This window comes from Vipera ursinii, assembly GCF_947247035.1.
Source record: "Vipera ursinii genome assembly, chromosome: 9".
NCBI classification, from domain to species: Eukaryota; Metazoa; Chordata; class Lepidosauria; order Squamata; family Viperidae; genus Vipera; species Vipera ursinii.
Genome location: NC_139523.1, coordinates 23,810,563 through 23,831,468, shown reverse-complemented (window position 1 = coordinate 23,831,468; position 20,906 = coordinate 23,810,563). Strand labels below are relative to the sequence as shown.

The 20,906-nt window shown below is 51.4% G+C and overlaps 2 protein-coding genes across 2 annotated transcripts; both read right to left on the bottom strand.

The window, feature by feature from the left end:
- Positions 1 to 45: 45 nt before the first annotated feature.
- Positions 46 to 5,814, bottom strand: QPCTL (glutaminyl-peptide cyclotransferase like). The gene is made up of 7 exons (XM_083369708.1): positions 5,619 to 5,814; positions 4,573 to 4,719; positions 3,870 to 4,157; positions 3,127 to 3,279; positions 2,776 to 2,875; positions 2,023 to 2,139; positions 46 to 1,250 (listed from the first exon to the last, which is right to left on the bottom strand). Exons 1-7 carry the CDS (start codon positions 5,805 to 5,807, stop codon positions 1,105 to 1,107), a joined length of 1,140 nt encoding a protein of 379 aa, XP_083225834.1. The 5' UTR covers positions 5,808 to 5,814; the 3' UTR covers positions 46 to 1,104.
- A 1,354-nt stretch (positions 5,815 to 7,168) lies between these two features.
- On the bottom strand, positions 7,169 to 19,507 carry FBXO46 (F-box protein 46). Its single transcript, XM_083369429.1, is given in 5 exon segments — positions 7,169 to 7,409; positions 7,411 to 7,414; positions 9,849 to 11,937; positions 14,266 to 14,341; positions 19,420 to 19,507. Coding segments are annotated over 3 exon segments (2,064 nt in total). The 5' UTR covers positions 11,843 to 11,937; positions 14,266 to 14,341; positions 19,420 to 19,507; the 3' UTR covers positions 7,169 to 7,343.
- Positions 19,508 to 20,906: the final 1,399 nt, after the last annotated feature.

Here is a 20,906-nt window from a genome sequence, read left to right as displayed (position 1 = left end):
TCATCCACCAAATCGTCCTTAGTGCTTAGGAAATTTGGACAATTCACAAAAAAACCCCAAAAGAGACAGCTTTTATTGGGAGAGGGGGGTTTTTTCCACCAAAAAACCCCCGATGGGCTTAAATCAACCCAGGAATCAGCTGGAAAGAAGGCAGGAGTGTGTTAATAAAAGTCCCACAGTGGAAAAACAAGTTATACCACAGCAGATCACACGAAAAGAGGAATGTTGCTTGGAAAAACACACAAGTGTGTAAGTACGACAGAAAGCTTGCATGGCAAGGAAAGGGCTAAGGCGGGCGTGCAAACCTTGGTAACTTTTAAGAGGACTTCAACTCCCAGAATTCCTCAGCCAGCATGGCTGGCTGACAAATTCTAGGAGTTGAAATCCACCAGTCTTAAAAGTTGTCAAGGCTGAACACCGATAGACTTTAAGTTCAAAAATTTCCTGACGCGCTAGCTTTTTACTTGTAAGGCGCTTCCAATAGGAATTGCTCATAAATGGCATCTTGTTCTATTACCACCGGCTCCTCCGTGTTTAAATCGGCAAATTCAAGGATTCTTTCCATTTTGAAAGAAGGGAGTGTGCACCACACGGAGATTTCCTGTGAGATTCAAAAAAATTCCTGCTTTTTTTTTTAAAAAAAGCTCTGCTTTTCTCAGAACAAAGAAAGAAAAAGGGGTGGGAGGTAGGAGACCTAGCTGCCCCCCCCCTTTCCCTACTCCAAGGGATCAAGCGGTGGGCCTTTCCACCGACTACTTTTAAGCCGTGCTTGGTTTCAAGAGAAAATCTGGAGCAAGCAGAAGGCCAATTTTTGGCAAAAGAAGCCCACCCTTGTCCGAATCTTTCTCAGCTCTTTTAAGACATCCCAGACCTTTCAAGTGGCAGGAAAGCCGATTCTTGATCTCCTCGCTCAACCATTTTGGCCTGGCGGTTCCCGCCAGCGGGAGCCCTCCGTGCATCACACAGCCTTCGTGGTGGACCAACTTCCAGAGTTCCAAGGAGAATCCGTGCATCTCCTGCCCCATCTTCCACAGCACGTCAGTCATCTCCCAAAAGCCAACTCCATTGTTTTCATCCCAGCCACGTCCACGTCCAGCATCCGCCCTAGAGCCACAGGTATTCCGCCAGGAACACAGCCAGGATCTTGCTCAAGTTCTCAACAGTGGGGCGGTCCAGGTTCTCCTCTGTGTCCTCCAGGGTGTGCCAGACCCTGGGGAAGGGGGTGGCAATGAGATGGAGGACGGGGACACCTGTCACAAAGACACACAAACACACACCTTAGCCCACAGCTGCCTTCCATTCCATGCATAAGCTTGATTTTTAAGAAAGTCGCTTCTAGCTTCGTTGGAATATATTTCTTCCGTGTTGACCTAGTAGGGTAAAATGTGTTTGTTTTTTTTTGGTTTTTTGCCCTTTCGATCCACATCTTTTTTTCTTTGTACAGGTAGTCCTTGACTTACGGCCACACCTGAGCCCAAAATTTCTGTTGTTAAGTGAGACATTTGTTAAGTGAGTTTCACCCCATGTTACGATCTTGCCACAGTTGCTAAGTGAATCACCGCAGCTGATAAGTTAGTAACCCGGTTGCTTAGTGAATCTGGCTTGCCCCAATGACTTTGCTTGTCAGGAGGACACAAAAGGGGATCACACGACACCCCTTCCCCCCCCCCCGGGACACTGTGACCGTCATAAATATATTAGTTGTCAAGTGGCTGAATTTTGATCACGTGATCACATGGGGATGCTGCAAAGGTAGTTAACTGAAAAATGGTCATAAGTCCCTTTTTCCAGTGCTGTTGTGACTTTGGCCACCTTGTAAGTCGAGGACTAACCTGTAATGTTTTTGTCTAGTTTTCTTTTACCTTTGCAATTTTTTTCCCCTTTGGATTTTGTTTTTGAACGGTTTGAATAAAATAAAAATTTATTACCAAAGGAGGACCTTGTTGGGACGAGAGAACGAGGCCGGGTTTTGGAACAGGGGTGTCAAAGGGGTGTGTGTGTGTGTGGGAGGGTGTTACGTACCTTTCCTGAGGAAGGGCGCGTGGTCATCTTCGACAGAGCCGTAGGGGGTGTCTCTGTGGAAATACAGCTGTTCCTGGGAATGGGAATGGAGCAGTCCAAGATGGTGCATCCGTTTTTCTACAGAATGCAAGGCAGAGATTAGGTGGGGGGGTGTATCCCAGCCCCCCGTGTCTGCTTGTCGATAGAGGGTATTCTGGCCATATAGCCAGGATTGCATTCCTGCCAATTTCAGTACAGCTTGTCCTCAATTTAACAATCACAACTAGAACCAAAATTTTCAATTCCTAAGCAAGGGAGTTTTTAGTTGAGTCCTGCACAATTTTTTGCCACAAACCGCCTGGTTGTTAAGCCAGTCTGGCTTTCCCCCCCCTGCCCCCCCCGCCATTGCTCGTCGGAAGCTGCTTGGGGATGGTCCCAAATGACGATCACTTGACCCCAGGATCCTGCAGCTGTTGTAAATACACACACCAGTTGCCAAGCACCCAAATTTGGGTCACATGGCTGTGTGTGGGTGCTGCGACGGTTCTAAAGTGCGAGCACCGGTTTGTGAGTAGCTTTTTTCAGTGTGGTTTTAATTTCGTTTCCCCCCCCCAGTGCGGTTTACGTTTCAAACGGTGGCTAAACGAATGCTTGTAAGTCGGTAGATGAATTGTTGAGTTCCTGCTGTTCTCCCTTGTGAATTCCGTTCTCCCCCTCCGCCGATGCTGCCTCCCAGCCTGGCAAACGTCTGCTGATTTGGCTTCTGGATCTTACCGATGCTAATAAGCCTCTTGAACCAACCAGAGGTTGCCAGGAAGTGGCTTTGAAAGGAGGGCCGAGGGGCGCCCAGCAGATCCAGCAAAACGAAGAGAGACTGCAAGAAAGAAAGAAGAGTTTGATCTTCTTTAGCAGCGTTTCTCAACCTTGGCAACTTTAAGATGGGTGGACTTCCGCTCCCAGAATTCCCCAGGCAGCGTGCCAACCAGACTAGAGGGAACCGGTGGAAGCCCCAAAGGTGTCCCCTGCGTGATGATGTCATCCCACACAGGTGACAAAAGAGTTCCCCTGCCTGGTGACATCATCGTGGCTTACGTCAGAAGTTCCCGCTCCCAGAGAGAGACTCACTATCGCCTGGAGCTGCGTGATGCCCTGGCGATGGGGGGTCCGGCCCATGTGCTCAGCTAGGTGACGGGCCCCATAGAGGGAATCTGTCTCACTCCACTCGCGGAAAGCCTCCTCCCCGTCAAAAAAGAGCAGCTGCAGCGTTATTTTCGAAGCCTGAAACCACAAAGGAGGTGGGTGAGCTTGTGTGTTGTGGCTGCAAAAGTCGCCAAAGGGATAACGGGAAGGGAAGACCCCAGCCACGTAAGCCAGCGTCTCAACCGTGGCAACTTGGAAGATCTGTGGACTTCAACTCCCAGAATTCCCCAGCCAGCCATGCTGTTTCCCCCATATTGGCTGAGGAATTCTGGGAGTTGGAAGTCCAAAGGAAGGTCTTCAAAGTTGCCAAGGCTGGGAATTCATCCAAATCCATCTCTTCTATTACTGCTATCAGTGGAAAGTATTTGCCTGCAGTTTTCTCAGGGAATTGCAGTTCGTTCGTTTTGCCGATTTTCTCTTGCACAATTCAAAACTTCCTTTTTTACGTGCGAATTTAAAATAAGCCTTTGCAGGTTAGGGAAGCCAGAGGGAACCATGATCTCTTTGGAAAAATATTTCTGCCTTGAAAAGTGTCCCACCCAAACAGATGGGAAGGATGACAACGGCACTCTGCCAGCTCTAACCCTTAGTCTTTACTCCCTCCTCCCCTCCCTGAGGAAGAAGCGAACGGACACTGTTGTTCCCAGCTTGCCCCTTGACCGCCTCACCTGCTCTTTGGCCTTCAGAAGCCGGCTGTCCAGCGCGGTCACCAGCTCCAGCAGGATGGCACAGGGCACGGCCGAATCGGTGGCCCCCACGAAGGCCCGTCCGTGCTTGTCTCGGGGAAAATATTTGGAGTCGTAGTGGCAGGCAAAGACCAGGCGCCAGGTGGCCAAGGGGTCAAGCGTGGCCACCACGTTGGCAAAGCTGACCGTGCCGTGTGGGGTCCGGTCCTCGAAAGCATCCAGATCCACCTGCCAAGAAGCCTCCAGCGCTTTTAGCCGTTCCACGATGAACTCGAGAGAAATCGGGGGGAAAAAAGCATGAGCACCAGCTAAATCGCTTGCGCAGGTTTCCAGTCCTCTCTGGGTACGACAGTACAAGTCATCCTCGAATTACGACCACAATTGAGCCCAACACTTACTCTGATAAGCAAGACAGTTGCTAAGGGATCACATGACCCCTGCCCCTCCCCCCCTGATGCTGCAACTGTTGTAAGTGTGAAAAACGGTCCTGTCACTTTTTTCAGTGCTGTTGTAACTTTGAGCAGTCACTAAACAAACAGTTGTTAAGACAAAGACTAGTTGTAAATGCTGTAAAATACTGTAAAATGTGTCTTTCAGGAGCTAGCAAAAGCCGTATGCGCGCAACAACATTTCAAGGATGGAATCCAGCCGCGAAGTTTCACACAGCCGGGGGACCCAAACTCACCTGCCGGGTTCGGATGTTACCAGGGCTGCCTGGATACCTTTCCACCAGCATAGGCTGCAGGTAAGTCTTCCAAAGGCGTTGCAAATCCAGCTGGGCAGCCAGGTATTTCAACTGGCTGCTGGACAAACTTTGGTGTTTGTGGATCAGCTGTGAGAAGAAGAGCAGCTTGTCTTTATTTATAGCTTTGGGGGGTGGGGGGGCTTTCAAAGCAGCTGTGTGGATTTTTATTCCTCCAAAGCAGCCTTTTTGCAACCTTGGCAATCTTCAGACGGGTGGACTTCAACTCCCAGAATTCCCCAGCCAGCATGCTAGTGAACTTTCAAGATATCCCACTTTCACTACCCCACTGGACTTTGGTTGACTTTTATCTCCCCCCTCCCCCCCCAGCAAGGGTCCTTGGTCCCAACCCTGTTTGACTTTCATCTGCATTGTCGGAAATGCCCCGCCTGCATTTTCTTTGGTACCCCGAAGGGCTAAAAGTTGAAAAGTTTGCACCTTGAGGTCTTGTTGGCCAAGCCATGGCAGGGCCTGGGGTGGTGGGGGTGGGGGGCGGGCACCGTCCTTGGGTTGTGCTTTAAGGCATCGGTTGGCCTCACTCTGGCCCCGATGGGGGGGTCTCCCAGCTCTTCTAACTAGGGTCGGTCTTCCAGCTTCCTGGGCAGCTGAGAAACGGGGCTCTGAATCTTAACGGGGGGGGGGGGCTTGTCCTTGGCAAAGCGGGGAAGCGAAGCCCACCGACCGCCGCTCGGCTGGGTTCTTCCCCGCCGCCCAGGGTCGCTCTCCTGGGGGGCTGCCCAACCCGGCATCCTGGACCCCCCCCCCCAGCTGAGATCAGATCCCGGCTTGCCATTCCGTTTTCTCCGTGCGTGCAGACCGGGAGCCGGCCTTCCTCAACCTGGCACCGCAAACCCCGGCACGCTGGCTGCGCCTTCTGGGTGACGTGGTTCCCCGGGCACTGCCGGATGCCAGGAGGCGGGTGGGGAAGGGCGAAGTGGCCGGAGGGGCCTTCAGCTGGGCCGGGACCCCCTCGGCTCGCCCCGGCCTACCTGGCTGCCCGGCTCCGCTGCCTGCCCGGCCCGCGGCTGCCCGCTCCAGAGGAGGCAGAGCGCCAGCGCGCAGCCCGCCGCCAAGCCCAGCGGGAGCGCCCAGCGCCGGATCGGGCGCCGCCGGGGGTCCGCGGGGAGAGTCCCCGGCTCCGCCGCCGCCGCCCGGCTCCTGCGCGCCCCTCTCCGCATGGCCGGAGCCCCGCCCACTCAGCCGGCCCGGAGCCCCTCCCCTGGCCGCGCCCCCCCCGCTCGCCCAATCCCGGGCGGCGGAGGAAAGGGGCGTGCCTCTGGAGACCGCCCCCTTCCTGGGGAAGGACACGTGGGCAGAGCCACGGCCGATTCGGACTTTGCTCTTTCTGGAGAGGACTCCCCGGGGCTTTTTTTTGTCGTAGAAGGCGCGGAACGGAGTTCCGGCACCTTTTTGGGATGGAAGCTTGTAGGGTAGGCCAGCGTTTCCCAACCTTAGGAACTTGAAGATGCGTGGACTTCAACTCCCAGAATTCCCCAGCCAGCTATGCTGGCTGGGGAATTCTGGGAGTTGAAGTCCACGCATCTTCAAGTTCCTAAGGTTGGGAAACGCTGCACTAGAGCAGAGTTTCCCAACCTTGGCAATGTTTAGAAGGCTGGACTTCATCTCCCAGAATTCCCCAGCCAGCGTGGGAGTTGAAGTCCACGCATCTTCAAGTTCCTAAGGTTGCGAAACGCTGGGGTAGGCAAGGTGGGTTGTATGACATGTGTGAGTTCCGGCACCTTTTTCTTTTACGAAAAAAGCACTGGGACTACAGGTCCCATCGCTCCGGAAGGAAGCGGGAAGGGAGGGAGGGAGGGAGGGGGGGAAAGATGGATAAAAATGCCGTATCAAGCATCATCATCATCATACTTTAAAAAGAGATGACAACTATTTGAATTCCAGTCAGGCAGAGAAAAGTTTTCAGAATCCTCCAATTACAAACAAAATGAAGATTTATCTGCCTTCGGCAATGACTGGTTGCAGCTAAATGCTTTTTCTCTCTCTGCTACAAAATCTTTTTTGGGGAAACAAAGAGTGAAGAATACCAGTCCCCGAGTTACGTAAGACCTGTGTTGTGTAAACATGGAAGGGACACAATTTCCTCCCCCCCCTCCCCATATATTGCATCCACAATTATAACCTAAACAGTGGCAATAGTTAACTTATGTTGCAATCCAGCTTCTGCAACTATGGATTTTCTGGGTCTTAAATTGGAGGTTGCTTGCCTTAAGTGCAACCTCTGGTATGATCTGTGTTATCTTGAATGCTTTTCCAGGTTCTCACAAGACACGTTCATGCAAAATGCAAACCTTGCTTTATGCAGATGGGTTGTCTGAACTCAATCATGTGGCTCTTCCATCCCTGGAGGTTTTCAAGAAGAGACTGGACAGCCATCTGTCTGAAATGGTATAGGGTTTCCTGCCTGACCAGAGGGTTGGACTAGATGACCTCCAAGGCCCCTCGCAACTCTGTTATCCTGTTATTCCTCCAGAAATGAGAAAGCAAGTCTTACTTTGTTTCTTTCCTGTTTTTATTTTTTTTCTCCTCCACTTGACATTCATTTTGAAAATGCCACACATGTACACAGACAAACAGGCTTATAAATACCAGTGTGAAGAGTAGCAAAAGTGTCCTGCTCTGACACACATACACACCCCACCTCCCACCCCTGAGCAGTACCAATCGGCCAGCGTCAAGGAAGCAGCAGGTTGGCCTCAAATCACTGCAAATGAACATCTGATCCAAAGGGAAACAACGCGAATCCTGTTGTTTAGGGATAAGGGAGCTGGAGAAAAGATAAAATAGTTAGAAATTACAAAATATTGGAGGGTGGACAGGTGGACAGCCAAGTTGTGAGAATTCCGGTGCAGAGAAGAAAGGAAAGGGCTGAGATTGGGAGCAAAACAGACCGGATCACAAGAACATGGCTTGTAAAAATTCTTACGAGTGAAAATGCACAGAAGCAAAATTGTTTTAGCGTGAGCATCACCCACTCTGCCCATGTTAAATAAGAGAGAAGCAACTAGGGTTGGGGGTGAAGAAAAGGAGGGAAGGGAAATTATATTCAAGTGGAACATTATGGCAACTTTAAGATGTGTGGATATCAACTCCCAGAATTCCCCAGGCAGCCATGTTGGCTGGGGATTTCTAGGAGTTGAAGTCCACACATCTTAAAATGGCTAAGGCTGAGAAACAACCCTTTTCACCCCAAAACACTGTGCCTTCAATATCAATCTCCAGGGTTTTTTTCTGCCCTGCCCAAGATGGCCCACTCAGCTGGCCATCCTCTTCCTCCATGCCTGAAGGAGAGAAGTGGTGGGTCAAATTAGACCCTAGTAGGGGTAGCATCCTAGGTGTGGGTAAAAAATTCCTGAGGTAAAGAATTATTCTAGGAGGCAAGGCGTAGAATAGTGTGGAAGAGGTAGCTGGTGAGTGGACCTATAAAAGTTGGAATCATAATTTAGATCTCTTGATGTGAAGGTCAACTCAACTTGGGCTTTGGATGAGAAGGCTACTAAAGAACAAAGATGGCAAAGGTGTGCCGCTGTCTTCTAAGGTGGCCTTTGGACTTTCCAGTCTAACCCATAGCTCTTGGGCTTCTCTCTGGTCTCCCAACCAAGTATCAACCAGGTTATGCAGTGGTCAGTCGGGTCCTCCTATGGTGTAGAACCTGCCTTCCCACCATCCCCAGACCTTTCCTTGCCCGTGAAGATGGCCAACTGGGAAAAACTGGAGGTTCTACAAAATTTGGAGGGTCTCAAAAAAGCTGAATTAGGGAGTAGCCCTTAGGATGGCCACCAAGAAGCAACCCAACCGCCATTGAGTCATCTCATGATCAAGAACTCATGGTAACCCAGACCCTTTAGATCTGGAGCAAATCCTAAGACAATACAGTGAGCTGCTGAAAGTGAAGAAACAGGAAGGAAAGAAGGAAGGAAGGAAGGAAGGAAGGAAGGAAGGAAGGAAGGAAGGAAGGAAGGAAGGAAGGAAGGCAGACCCCAGGATGGGGGAGGCCAATTGAGCAGTAATTAATCTAGACCAAGGATCTTCAAACTTGGCAACGTTAAGACTTGTGGACTTCAACTCCCAGAATTCCTCAGCCAGCCAAGTCAAGAAGTCTTAAAGTTGCCAAGTTTGAAGACCCCCGTTCTAGACCTTTGGGTTCCTCCACTGCTACTAGCTTACACCAGGTTGTGAAGAACTCCACACAAGAGGCCAATGAAGGAAAATCACGAGGTTATATGTCCCTGAATCTACAGGATTGTTAGCCAAGAACAGAAGACAATCCCAGGACTTGATTACCAAGCACAGGTTGTTAAGCTGCCCAACCACACCAGTTGGCTTTCAGGCCAGTCGAGCATTTTCCAGCGAAAACATTTGGCCAGCCTTTTTTCTCCCTACAGTTGGCGAGGAAGTGGTTGAGTTTGGAAGACCCCTTTCCTTGCTAGTCCCCCCCAAGCCAACCGGATCACAATTCAAGGAAGGAAGAAACGTTGCTGAGTGGACTTGGTGTTAGCTGGATAAATAGTTTTAGCCTCCAAGAGCCGGATAAACAGAGAAAAATATATAGGGGGAAAAAAGCCGAGGACCACAGAGCATTGCTGTAGAAGGGAAGGGGTCTTTGATTTAAGGGAGGGGGCTTGCAAGGGTGAGAGCAGAGGCACCTGGTCCAGTTTTTTCAATCTAGGCCAAGGGTCCTCAACCTTGGCAACTTTAAGACTTGTGGACTTCAGCTCCCAGAATTCCCCATGTTGGGCTGGAGGACTTGAAGTCCATAAGTCTTCAAGTCGCCAAGCTTGGACACCCCAGTTTTACAGGATAAAGGAGCCCATTGGGACAATCTCCCCAAATCTGGTTAGCTGCAGTGACTGGCTGACACATGCCCCTCCCATTCATCAATGCTACATATTTTTTAAAAGGGGCCTTGTGACTCTTTGTACATATATATATATATATATATTTTAAATACATGGGGTTTCCCCCCCACCCCTTTCTTCAATTTCCTTCTGCAGCTCATTTGGAGCAGGCGGACAGGAGCCAAGGGGATCAAGCAATTCTTTAAAAGACACGCACACACGCACACAACACACACCCCAGGGCTGTTGTAAAACACACATCCCAGTCTCTCGCACACGCATGGAGAATTTTAAGACAGGAGGGAAAAGGATGAGGGGAGGGTGGGGGTCTTTCCACTTCCCCTCCACCCCGAAGGCCCTCACCTCCCGTCCTCCCTCCGGGCTGCCCTTTCTCTCAGCATATCGCACGGCTGCACCCAGTTGTTGTCGTGCAGTCCCACACGGCAGCCCGGGGTGTCTTTGTCCGTTCTGCGGCAGCACATCCAGTAGGAGCGTCCGTAAGGCAAGTCGTGATGGTAAGGTTTGGGGTGCCACCGGCAGAGGGAGACGTCGCCCTTCTCGTAATGTCTCTTGCACTGCTTGCAGGGGTCGTCGCGATACAAAGGGTCCCGGTTCCACTTGGAGTCCGTGGCCTGCACGCCGAAGGTCTCGATGATGGACTTGAAGTAGTGGCAGGAGCATTTTAAGGCCGCCAGTGCCTGGGTGGGCAGGTAACTGAAGATCTTCACCATGATGTGATCGGGGAGCAAGAGCATGTACTGGCGAGGCTCCAGCAACCTCTGGATCTTGAAACGGATCTCTAAGAAGTCGTGCGAGACGTGGCGATACAGGCGACACAAGGAGGTGTCGGAGACAGCAGGCTCCAGGCCAGACCCGTCGGCCCTCTCCAGCCCACCCTCACCGCCGCTGGACGAGTCCAGGAACGCGCTGTCCGTGTCTCGGCTGTCTTCCTGCCGCGGCGTCTGAGTGTGGAGGAAAAAGAGCTGTCCTGGCGGAGGGTCATCGCAAGAGGCGCACAACCCTTCTTGGGTTGGCGAGCCCACCGTCAAGCAAACGGTCTCTTCCTTCATGTTCTTGGTACTGTCCTTGCCAAAGAAGACACACTGGTCCACGACGCCCGTAACCACCACGTCCACATGGAAGCCGGACACACAGTCTCTGGCTGCAGTGGCAGGGGAGCCTCCCATCTTTTCGGCAGGAGCCCGGACGTCTTCGGGGATAGCATCCAGTTTGCTGGAGGCATTCTGGGTTTCGCGGTAGGACATCTCCATGTCTGCAGGCTCGCGGCCGGATCCTTCACCCCCCTTGGGGGAGGCACTCGCCAACAGGAAATCCACATTGTTGGGAAGGGTATCCCGAGAGGGGCTGATCAGCTGATAGAGGTCACAGGTGATCTTATCTTTGGACCGGGCCGTGGTGCCAGTGGGCGACCCTCCGCAGCTCATGAACATGCAGTTGGGCCTGGGAACGGAGCCGCTCTCTGAGGGCGAACGGGGGTCTCGGCTGCTGGAAATACGGAAGGCAATGCGCACTTCGCCAGGGCTATGTTGAGAGTTGGCCACGCACTCGGAGGACTCCCGGCGGAGGCCGTTCTGACACACGACGCTGCGCTCCCGCGATTCAAAGTGGGCAATGGCCTCAGCCACGCGGCTGCAGTCCGAGCTTCCTCCAGAGGTTGGTGGTTTCTTCTCCCCATTCTCCTCTTGCTCCGTGGATACAAAAATCATCGGAGACGGCGGGGCACTTGGTCTGGAGACATTCTGCTCTGCCCGCGCCGTCCGCTGCTCCACCAAGGCCACCATCTCTGCCACCGACAGCAGGTCGGTGGTGTCCCCGCCGGCAGGGTCAGTGTGGGACTCGGGCCAAAGGCAAACATCCTCGGCTTCCTTGCTGACGGTGCTGCCACTGTCCTTGGGTTTGATCGGGCAGCCTTTACTCCGGGTGGGATCGTGCGACCTCCGCCGGCGCTTCGCCTTGGAGCTGTCGCTCCCCCAGTTTCCTTTGACCTTCATGGCGCTGGCCCGGTTGCCGCTGCTGCACTGGTGGGCCACGAAGAATGCAATCTTCTCCTTGGTGTTTCCTGGCTTGATCACGTACCAGGTGTCCAAGAGGACTCGGCCCTCCTCCACCTGGCCGGGATTGGAGGAGGCCGCTGGGGGAGGCGGCGGTGGAGGCGGAGCTGGGGGGGTGTTCTCTGAAGAGAGCTCCCCGCTGTCCCCCTCCTCCTCTTTGGCTTTGCAGGCAAAGTCCCCAAAACTTTTCTTCGCCTGGTTGCCACGGCACGGCTTGTTCTCGGAGTACGTTCCAAACGGGCGGGGACACCACAGCTGGATGTGGGAGAAGGCGTTGTGATCCATCACGCTCTCATGGCCAAGAGGAGGGGGAAGGACGGTCCTCCCCTCTAGCGCATGATCAGCTGTTCCGCAGGATCTTCCCAGGGCCTTGGAGTGACCTGCGGGAAAGCGAACCAAACAGACGTCCATCAGGTGTGGAAATGGCAGCAGATTTAAGACTGCTGACCGGCTGGCATGCAACATTCTGCTACCTCAGAATTTCTTTTCCATTTCCGGGGGGGGGGGGAATCACTGGAGGTTGTCCTCAACGTACGACCACAATTGAGCCCAAAATTTACACTGCTAAGCAAGACAATGGAGTGAGTTTTGCCCCATTCTATGACTTTTCTTGCCACAGTTGTTAAATGAATCCCGGCAGCTGTTTAGTCACTCGGTTGTGAAGTCAATTTACTTGCCAGGTCACAAAAGGGGATCACATGACCCCGGGACACGGCAACCGTCATAAATACAAGACAGTTGCCAAGCCTCTGCATTTTGATCATGTGACCATGGGGGGGGAGGCTGCAACGGTCGTAAGTGGGGGGAAACGGTCCTAAGTCCCTTTTTTCTGTGCCGTTGCAGCTTCGAATGGACACGAAACGAATGTTTACAATCCGTGGATACCTGCAGCTAGTCCTCATGGTGCCAGGACAAAAGAAAAACATTGCAACGGGGTCCAGAGAGGGCCTGGAGCTGTCCAATCCTGCACAAGTTCTAGTGTCTTTCACTGTCCTTGCCTTACGCCCATCTTAAGGAATGCAGTGAGGACTCAGTGACTTCGATTTATGGATGGCCTTTTTACTGGAGCCTCAACCTTTTCAGATTTTTTGTTTTGTTATTTTAACGACTTCCCGGTCATTGCACTATGCTTTCCTTCTTGTTCCTCTGGGTAGATGGGCAGCCCTATAAATTTGTGAAAGAATCCAACAATTAATTGTCCAAGCTTGAGAAGGGGCCACACAGCTTTTCCACCCCCACTGCCTGTTTCCCAGCAGCCAGCCCAAGCTTGGTACGCTCTGCATAATTTACTCCTACAGCTTCAAAGGAAAAGGAAGCATGCCAAGGTTACAGATGCCAGGCGCAAGCAAAGGACTAGGTGGGTGGCCCCCGCGGCAGCAGACGGCTGACATGATGCCACCCATCCCAGAGGAACATCAGAGCTGAGAGCAGAGCAGGGGTCAGCAACCACGGCATCTTTAGGGCCTGTGGACTTCAACTCCCAGAATTCCTAAGCCAGCCAGGCTGATTCCCATCAGTAACAAAACGGTAGCCTATTGGCCTATCTTAAAGGGCGGTTGTAAGACAGTTTCTCCACCTTTGCAACCTTACGGAATGTAGGCAGCGAATCCCAGAATTCTCCAGCATATTGGCCGGGGACTTCTGAGAGATGAGTCTCATGCATCCTTTCATGCATGTTGGATGGGGAATTCTGGGACTAAATAACATGCGTGGTAAAAGCGTACTGGCTGGAAATTTTAGGAAATGAATTCCAGGCAGGATTGAACCCTCCTTAATGCTTGGTGGGTTGGGTTGTTTTTTTGTTTTGTTTTTTTGCAGCTGCTTCACTGCCAAGCTGTAGCGCTGATGTTGCTACCTAGTTGGGTTATGAAACGTCTGCAAGGAAAACGCCAAGCTCTGAGAGCACCGAGGACGCCAGAGTTGTTGTTGTCGTGGTTCTCCTCTATCACCCCCACCGCCAGCCTGCAAACCCCTCTCCCTTCCAGAGCGCTGATGAAGTTACCTAGCCAGCTCAGGAAACGTCTGCAAGGAAACCGCCAACTTCAGAAATCACCCAGGACCTCACGGCTACGGCTCTGTGGAATGGTGCATGTTACACCCCCACGTATAAAAGAGGCCCCTTCTCAGCCCGCCCCCCCCCCAAGCTGATCCTGCGACGTAGAACCTCCCTTCAAAACGAAGGATGCTTTGGAGAAAGAGCAGAGCGCGGCCCAGCAGGTGGGTGACACCTTGGAAATTGGCCCCATCTACCCTTGAAGACCTGTTGGGGGGTGGGGGGAGGATGGAGGGAACGGGCAGGCTGGAATGCCACCCCACACACACACAGACACATGGGTCGTGTTGCCATTGTGATGGAGACCCCTTCCCCGAGAAAAGTCACACGTGCACTTGTTGACTGTGCAAAGACACCGCCGGATTGTTGTGCAGGAGGGGAGAAGGCAAAAGCCGTCCTGGACACCCCTCCCCCTCGCAAAGCCATCCTTGAGACGCCCCCTCCCCATGCAATCACCAGCCCTTCGCCAGCATCTCTGCAAGCTTTCCCAACTAAGGCATCGGGTTGTCCCTCCGCCAAACACAAAAAAGCATTCAATTATAATAATCATAACAACAATTTCACCCCACCCCATCCTCCAGGCTTGAACATCTCCTCCCAGCTATGGCACCATCCTTCCCCACAAGTTCTCCCCCCCACACACACACCTTCTTACCTGGTACCCCAAAGCCGAGGGAAGGGGGAGGAGCTACAGCGGGCCTTCGCTGAACCCTACATCCTTGCACGGAAGCCTGCAAAAAAAATATTGTTTTCTGCTTTTTTTAAAAATAATAATAATAATAATAAATAAATCCACAGGTCCTTTTTGCAAAGCCAAGGAGGGAGGGAGGGAACGGTCCAAAATGGGGGCGTGTATGAGTGCGTGTGTGTGGGGGGGTGTAAGTGGGAATATTGCTCCCAACCTAGGAACCTCCTCCTCCTGCTGACCAAATGGATCAGCCCCTACCACACACACACACACACACACACCCCGCGCTACCTGATCTCTTAAAGGGCCAGATACCCCATTCCACTGGCCAGGGCAGGTTCCCCCCCCACTTTGCAATCAATAGGGGCCTTTAATGCAACAGACTGTAACTCTTCCTCCCCCAAAACACACGCGCGCACGCACACACACACACACACACAGAAACACAGAGACCATCAGCAAGTTCAGCCATTTGTTGACAGACATATGCATGAGGCTGAGCGGCCAATCAGAAAGCCGAGTTTGGGGCATGCCCATATATGGATGACAGCAGAGTTTTAGCCTCTCCTCCCCTGGTTTCTCCCCCCCCTGCCTTTAAATCCCCCCTGCCTGGCAGCCAGCCAGGGATCCTGGTGCAATTCCCACCAGCAACCAGGAACGAAGGGGGGGGGGGAAGAAGGGGCGTAACGCAATTCTTAGCATCCTTTCACCCTGAAAGTCGAATTTACTTTCTCGGATCCGACCTGGCCAAAGTCGAGGACTCACTATGCATTGCAAGAGGACCAGCTGTGACCAGCAGAATACAGAAAGTCCTCGACTTACATCCGTTCACTTAGTGACGGATGTTACTTACAGCGTCACTGGGGAAAAACAGGGAGCGATGACCTGCGACCTTTGCAGCCTCCCCATGGACACGGCATCAAAATTTGGACCCTCGGCCCGACTCATATTTACAACAGTCGCAGTGTCCTGCGATCCCGGGACAACTTCACAACTTCCGGGCTATTACAACTTGACAACTGCAATGATTCACTTTCAAAAACAGTGTCAAGAACAAATCGTAAAATGGGGGCATAGCTCACTTAAATGTCTCACTTAGCGACATCATTTTTGGGCTCAATTGTGGTTCGTAAGGCGAGGACTACCTGTACAGAATAACAAAGTTGGAAGGGACCTTGGAGGTCTTCTAGTCCACCCCCGCTGCTCAAGCAGGAAAACCTACCCCATTTCAGACAAGTGGCTGCCCATTCTTCTTCTTAAAAACCTCCAGCGATGAAGCACCCACAATTTCTGGAGGCAAGTCGTTCCACTGGTTAATTGTCCTCACTGTTAGGAAGTTTCTCCTTCGTTCTAGGTTAGTTATAGCCACAAGGATCCTTCAAAATCATTTAGCCCGGCTTTATTCTGGCTGGGAATTCTGGGGTGTGTGTGTGTGCAAAGGGTTCAAGGCCCAGGTTTGTGGGTCTCATTTAACAACTGCAGTGATTCGCTGAACAATCCTGGCAAAAAGTCCCTTGGTTGAATTTTGGTGGCCAGAGACACGGAATGAAGACCAGGTTGTAAAAATCAAGCGTGACTCACTCGCCTTGCTTAGTGACGGAAATTCGGGCCCCAATGATGGCCATTAAGGTGAGGACTGCTTGTAACCATCGGGAATCAGCTCTCTGCTGCGTCCCCCACCTGATGCCAGGTAGCTTTGCTTCCCTCCAAGCACAACGCACCCATCCTGGTGGCACTCCCTAACACAGGGGCAGAGACTTTTATGACTCGTGGACTTCAACTCCCAAAGCCCCAGAAGGCAAGGCAAGAAACAACATATGGAAAGGCACCAAGGAGAGAAGCAACCTGGAATTAAGGGGGAATTTCCTGATAGAACAATTAATCAGTGGAACAGCTTGCCACCAGAAGTCGTGAGTGCTCCTTCACCGGAGGTTTTTAAGAAGAGACCGGACAGCCCCTTGTCTCAAATTGTATAGGGCAGGAGTCTTCAAACTTGGCCCTTTTATGACTTGTGGACTTCAACTCCCAGAATTCCTCAGCCAGCATGGCTGGCTGAGGAATTCTGGGAGTTGAAGTCCACAAGTCATAAAAGGGCCAAGTTTGAAGACCCCTGGTATAGGGTGTCCTGCTTCAGCAGGGGGCTGGATTAGAAGACCTCCAAGGTCCCTTCCAGCTTTTATTCTGATTGTTGGATTGATTGAGATGGTCTAGGCCGGTCTCCTGCTCAAGCAGGGTGTAGGACTAGATGACCTCCAAGGTCCCTTCCAGCTCTATTCTGATTAAAGATTTCCAAAAGAGCTGGACACACGCGTTTTAACTTTATTTAATAATTAACCCGAGATCCTGGACTCACCAAGAATTCGCTTTTAAACAGTGCCAGGGAATATTTGCAACGGGTTGATCCTGTCTGGGCTGCCCTTTTGAATTTCAGCTGGGCACCAAGGCCACATCTGGAGGGTGGGATCTCCCTATCTCTATGGGCCGTGCAAACATGTCCAACTCTCTTGTGATTTGGGAAAATAGTAACAAAAAACATGTTTAAATGTGCCTGTTTTAAACAGACCAACAGCCTCGTCCAGGACGGCATATCAATTAAATAAACAGACTGACCCCAAAAGCTTTGACTGGTACAAGTGCTGAAAACATCTGTTATACAGGTAGCCCTTGACTTACAACAGTTCCACTTAGCGACCATTCAAAGTTACAACAGCACTTAAAAAAACCGACTTACAATTATTTCCACACTTACGACCTCTACAGCATCCGTGCGGTTACGTGATCAAAACTCGGACGCTTGGCAACTGACTCACACTTACGACCATTACAGGATCTTGGAGTCACGTGATCCCCTTTTGCGACCTTCTGACAAGCAAACTCAACAGGAGGGGAGGGGGGAAGCCAGCTTAAGTTCACGAGTCCTAAAAGAGCCAAGGTTGCCTACCCCTGATCCAGATTCTGCACAACCTTGGACCCACGAGAAAGTCCGTCCAGGTTTGTCAATGCCTGCTCTCACAAATAATAGACAATTAAGGACAAAGCCCCCACCCACTGCCCTTGGTGCTGCAAGACTGAGAAGGGACCAGCAGACCCACAACTCCAGGTAATCCTCGACAACCAAGCCCAAAATTTCTGTCGGTAAGTGAGACATTGGTTAACTGAATGTTGTCCCATTTTTACGACTTTTCTTGCCACATTTGTGGAGTGAATCACCGCAGTTGTTAAATTAGTAACCTGGTTGTTAAGTGAATCTGTCTTCCCCGTTGATTTTGCTTGTCAGAAGGTCACGGCAACGGTCGTAAGTGTGAACCAACTGCCAAGCGTCTGAATGATGGGGATCCTGCAACGGTCACAGGTATGAAAAATTGTCATAATTCACTTTTTTCAGTGCCGTGGAAGCTTTGAACGGTCGCTAAATGAACCGTTGTAAGTCAAGGATTGCCTGTATTCAAAACAGAATAACAGAGTTGGAAGGGACCTCGGAGGTCATCTAGTCCAACCCCCTACTCAGGCAGGAAACCCTCTGCCATTTCAGGCAAATGGTTGTCCAGTCTCTTTTGCAAAAATCTCCCAGGTAACAACGCAACACTGCGCTGCTGCTCTTTAAAAAGGCAGGCCCTTCTTCGCAGTGGCGGCTGGCCTCTGGCCAAGCACAATGTTTATGATTAACTTTACATCCACAACCATATAATTAGCCTGGGTAGCGCTCCAACGCAGAACATGGTGAGAGATAAGAGCACACTGAAAGGCTGTAAAATTGGGGCGGATTGCACAAGCCAGGTGAAAGTGACACAGGCAGCAACTCAGCGCTCCCAGGCACGGCATTCGCAAGCACACCTAAATTATTTTTTTGTTTGTTTTTTGAGACAACGGTGACCTCTTTGTCTTTCATAGGAGCCTGGGAGATGGTTCTCCTTAAGGCGGCGGGGGCGGGGACGGGCGGGGGGGGATGGGCATCTCATCAGCCATCAGGGCACTCTGGATGTTAGTGGCAGGGATAGTGGTCCTCAATCAAAGGAAGAAGATCAGATAGATAGATAGATAGATAGATAGATAGATAGATAGATAGATAGATAGATGATAGATAGATAGATAGATGATAGACAGACAGATAGATAGGAGAGTGATGGATGGATAGATGAGATAGATAGAAATGGATGGATAGATGAAGACAGAGAGACAGATAGGAATGGATGGATAGAGAGAGAGAGATGATAGACAATACAAATAATAGATGATAGACGAGGGAATAGACAAATTATTTTCCTCCCTTGGAAGGAGGAAGGGGCACAGTCCAGAACACCCCTGCCCCCAAACGGGAAGACTCCTTCTATTAATCCTCTGCCAGGTCTGGGTCAGGAACAAGCATATGGGGCAGACCATCTACTTCAAGATCTTGAAAATCAGCTCCTGGGATTACACCTCCACTTAACAGGGGGAGCCAAAACCGCGGGCCACAGGTGTTAGTGGGGCTCCCAACCCCAAAAGCACAGCTGCTAAACTTTGGGTTCTCCCCAGACACAGCAGCGATGCCCAGACCGAGATGACAAGCCGGATCATAAAACACGATGCTGCTCTTCACGGGCGGTGGCTTATGGTCCTTGAGTTACGGCAAGCTCCAGCCAGAAAGTTGCGATGCCAGGACTGGAGGTGGGGGGGGGGGGGGTGTCTGTGCAAAATCAGCAGTTCAGAACTTTTCTAACCTCCTCCCTCCCCCCCCATGGAATTGCCAACCGCTCTGCCAAACTCAGTCTGAAGACCTTTTCCACCGCCCCAAGGGGATCTGGAGCTGGCCAGGCAGGAGGAGGGTGGATCCCTGTCTCAAGGAAGGTTGCCCCTGCTCCTGTGCCTTTCCCAGCAGCAGCCATCTGGCCGTGGAGAAACGAAGCCTTCGCCCTTTGGTTTCAATCCGCTTTTCTGCCCACAGGAGCCTCGGCGGCTGTCAGCGCTTCGTCCTGGGGCTGCTGCTTAAGGGCAGAGGAGCAGGGCTGGGGCAGGTAAGTTGGCAACCCTAAGCCCGACCCCCACCCCCACCCCCCCATCAATATTTCCCCTGTCTCCTGCAGCCCCTCCCTCTTCTTCTACGTTGACCCTCCCATGCATGCGACCCTCCCCGCCTCTTACCTTCCACGCAGCGCGATCGCCCGCCAGCTCCACTCTCTCTCTCGCTTTGCAGCAGAAGCAGCAGCAGTGACTCCTCGGAACTTCCTGGTTCCCCCTCTGCGCAGGCGCCCCTCCTCGAACCGCCCATTTCCGTACTTAGACGCCCAATGGGCTCGCGTCCTCTCCTCCGCTCGGGACTCGGAGTCGCAAAGGCCTCTGGGAGTTAGAGTTCTGGAGTTACGTTTGGCGCCTCTTGCGCAGCTCTGCGGATGAGAAGGGCAGGAAAGCTTTTTTTGGGGGGGAGGGGGAGGGTTCCACCCCCCCCCCATCCTAATAGAAGAATAGAGACCGTCTTTCCTTTTTTTTCCCCTGGAGTTTCTCAATAATGCAGGATTCTTTTCTGGAAGTTGCATCGCTTAGGTTAAACATTCTTGTGCCTCTGAGCATATGCAAGTTACGGCCACAATTGAGCCCAAAATTTATGTTGTTAGGTGAAACACTTGTTAAGTGAGCTTTGTTCCGTGTGACAATTTTTATTGCCGTGTTTGTTAAGTGAATCTGGCTTTTCCCCCATTGACTTTGCTTGTCAGAAGGTCGCAAAAAGGGATTGCATGAACCCAGGTCACTGCGACCGTCATAAATGTGAGTCAGTTGTCCGTCAAGCGCATGGGACCCAAGGAGAGAAAACGCCCCTAGACGGATGCTTTAACCGCAGTCCCTGGTCACGGCCCTCCCTTTAGAAGCGGATGGGTTATTTTGTGTAATATTTTCCCTTCTTGTTGTTTTTGGATTGTTGTGTAGCGCTGTGCTCTTTCACAAAAGGAAGGCAGAGAAAAAGGGAGCGGGACACCCCTGCCATTCCGCCTGTAGTTTGAAAATGGGCTTTTTCCCCTAGGTGTGTATTTCTCGTCTCTTGTTCCTCTTCCAAAGTCCTTCCTCAGCAATCCAGACACACCCCGATTGCCTCTTTACGAGCCCTGAGTCATTAATCTGGCTGAAATCATCACCTGGAACCTTTGAGCCGCTTTGAAGGATGGCATCTATGGTCCACAGCCAGACGGGAGAGTGCTGCTGGTTGCAACCTCCAGATCTCGCCAAACAAAGGGAGATGATTTCATTTTGACCTCTATTGTTCTTATCCAGCATTGTCTTTTGAGTTAGTCATGAGCTTATCTTAACTTAACTTAATCATTATCATCATCTATCTGTCTGTGTGATCTATCTATCTATCTATCTATCTATCTATCTATCTATCTATCTATCTATCTAAAATCAGGAATCTAGCAATACTTTTTCCCCCCACTAACAATTCTTATTCAAAGTCTGAAGCTTTTTTGGTACCTAGTATCTTTTCTCACAAAATTTTATTTTCAAATAAAATATGATTTCAGGGGCTGCCCCAAAGAAGAGGGAGTCAAGCTATTCTCCAAAGCGCCTGAAGGCAGGACAAGAAGCAACGGATGGAAACTAATCAAGGAGAGAAGCAACCTGGAACTAAGGAGAAACTT

What these genes read in the sequence shown, in the direction of transcription:
- QPCTL (XM_083369708.1), bottom strand. Translation starts at nt 5,807, where the DNA reads ATGCGGAGAGGGGCGCGCAGGAGCCGGGCGGCGGCGGCGGAGCCGGGG. An exon ending in CAGCGGAGCCGGGCAGCCAG is followed by an intron (nt 4,720 to 5,618) that starts GTAGGCCGGGGC and finishes TTCTTCTCACAG; the next exon opens with CTGATCCACAAACACCAAAG. An exon ending in GTAACATCCGAACCCGGCAG is followed by an intron (nt 4,158 to 4,572) that starts GTGAGTTTGGGT and finishes ATTTCTCTCGAG; the next exon opens with TTCATCGTGGAACGGCTAAA.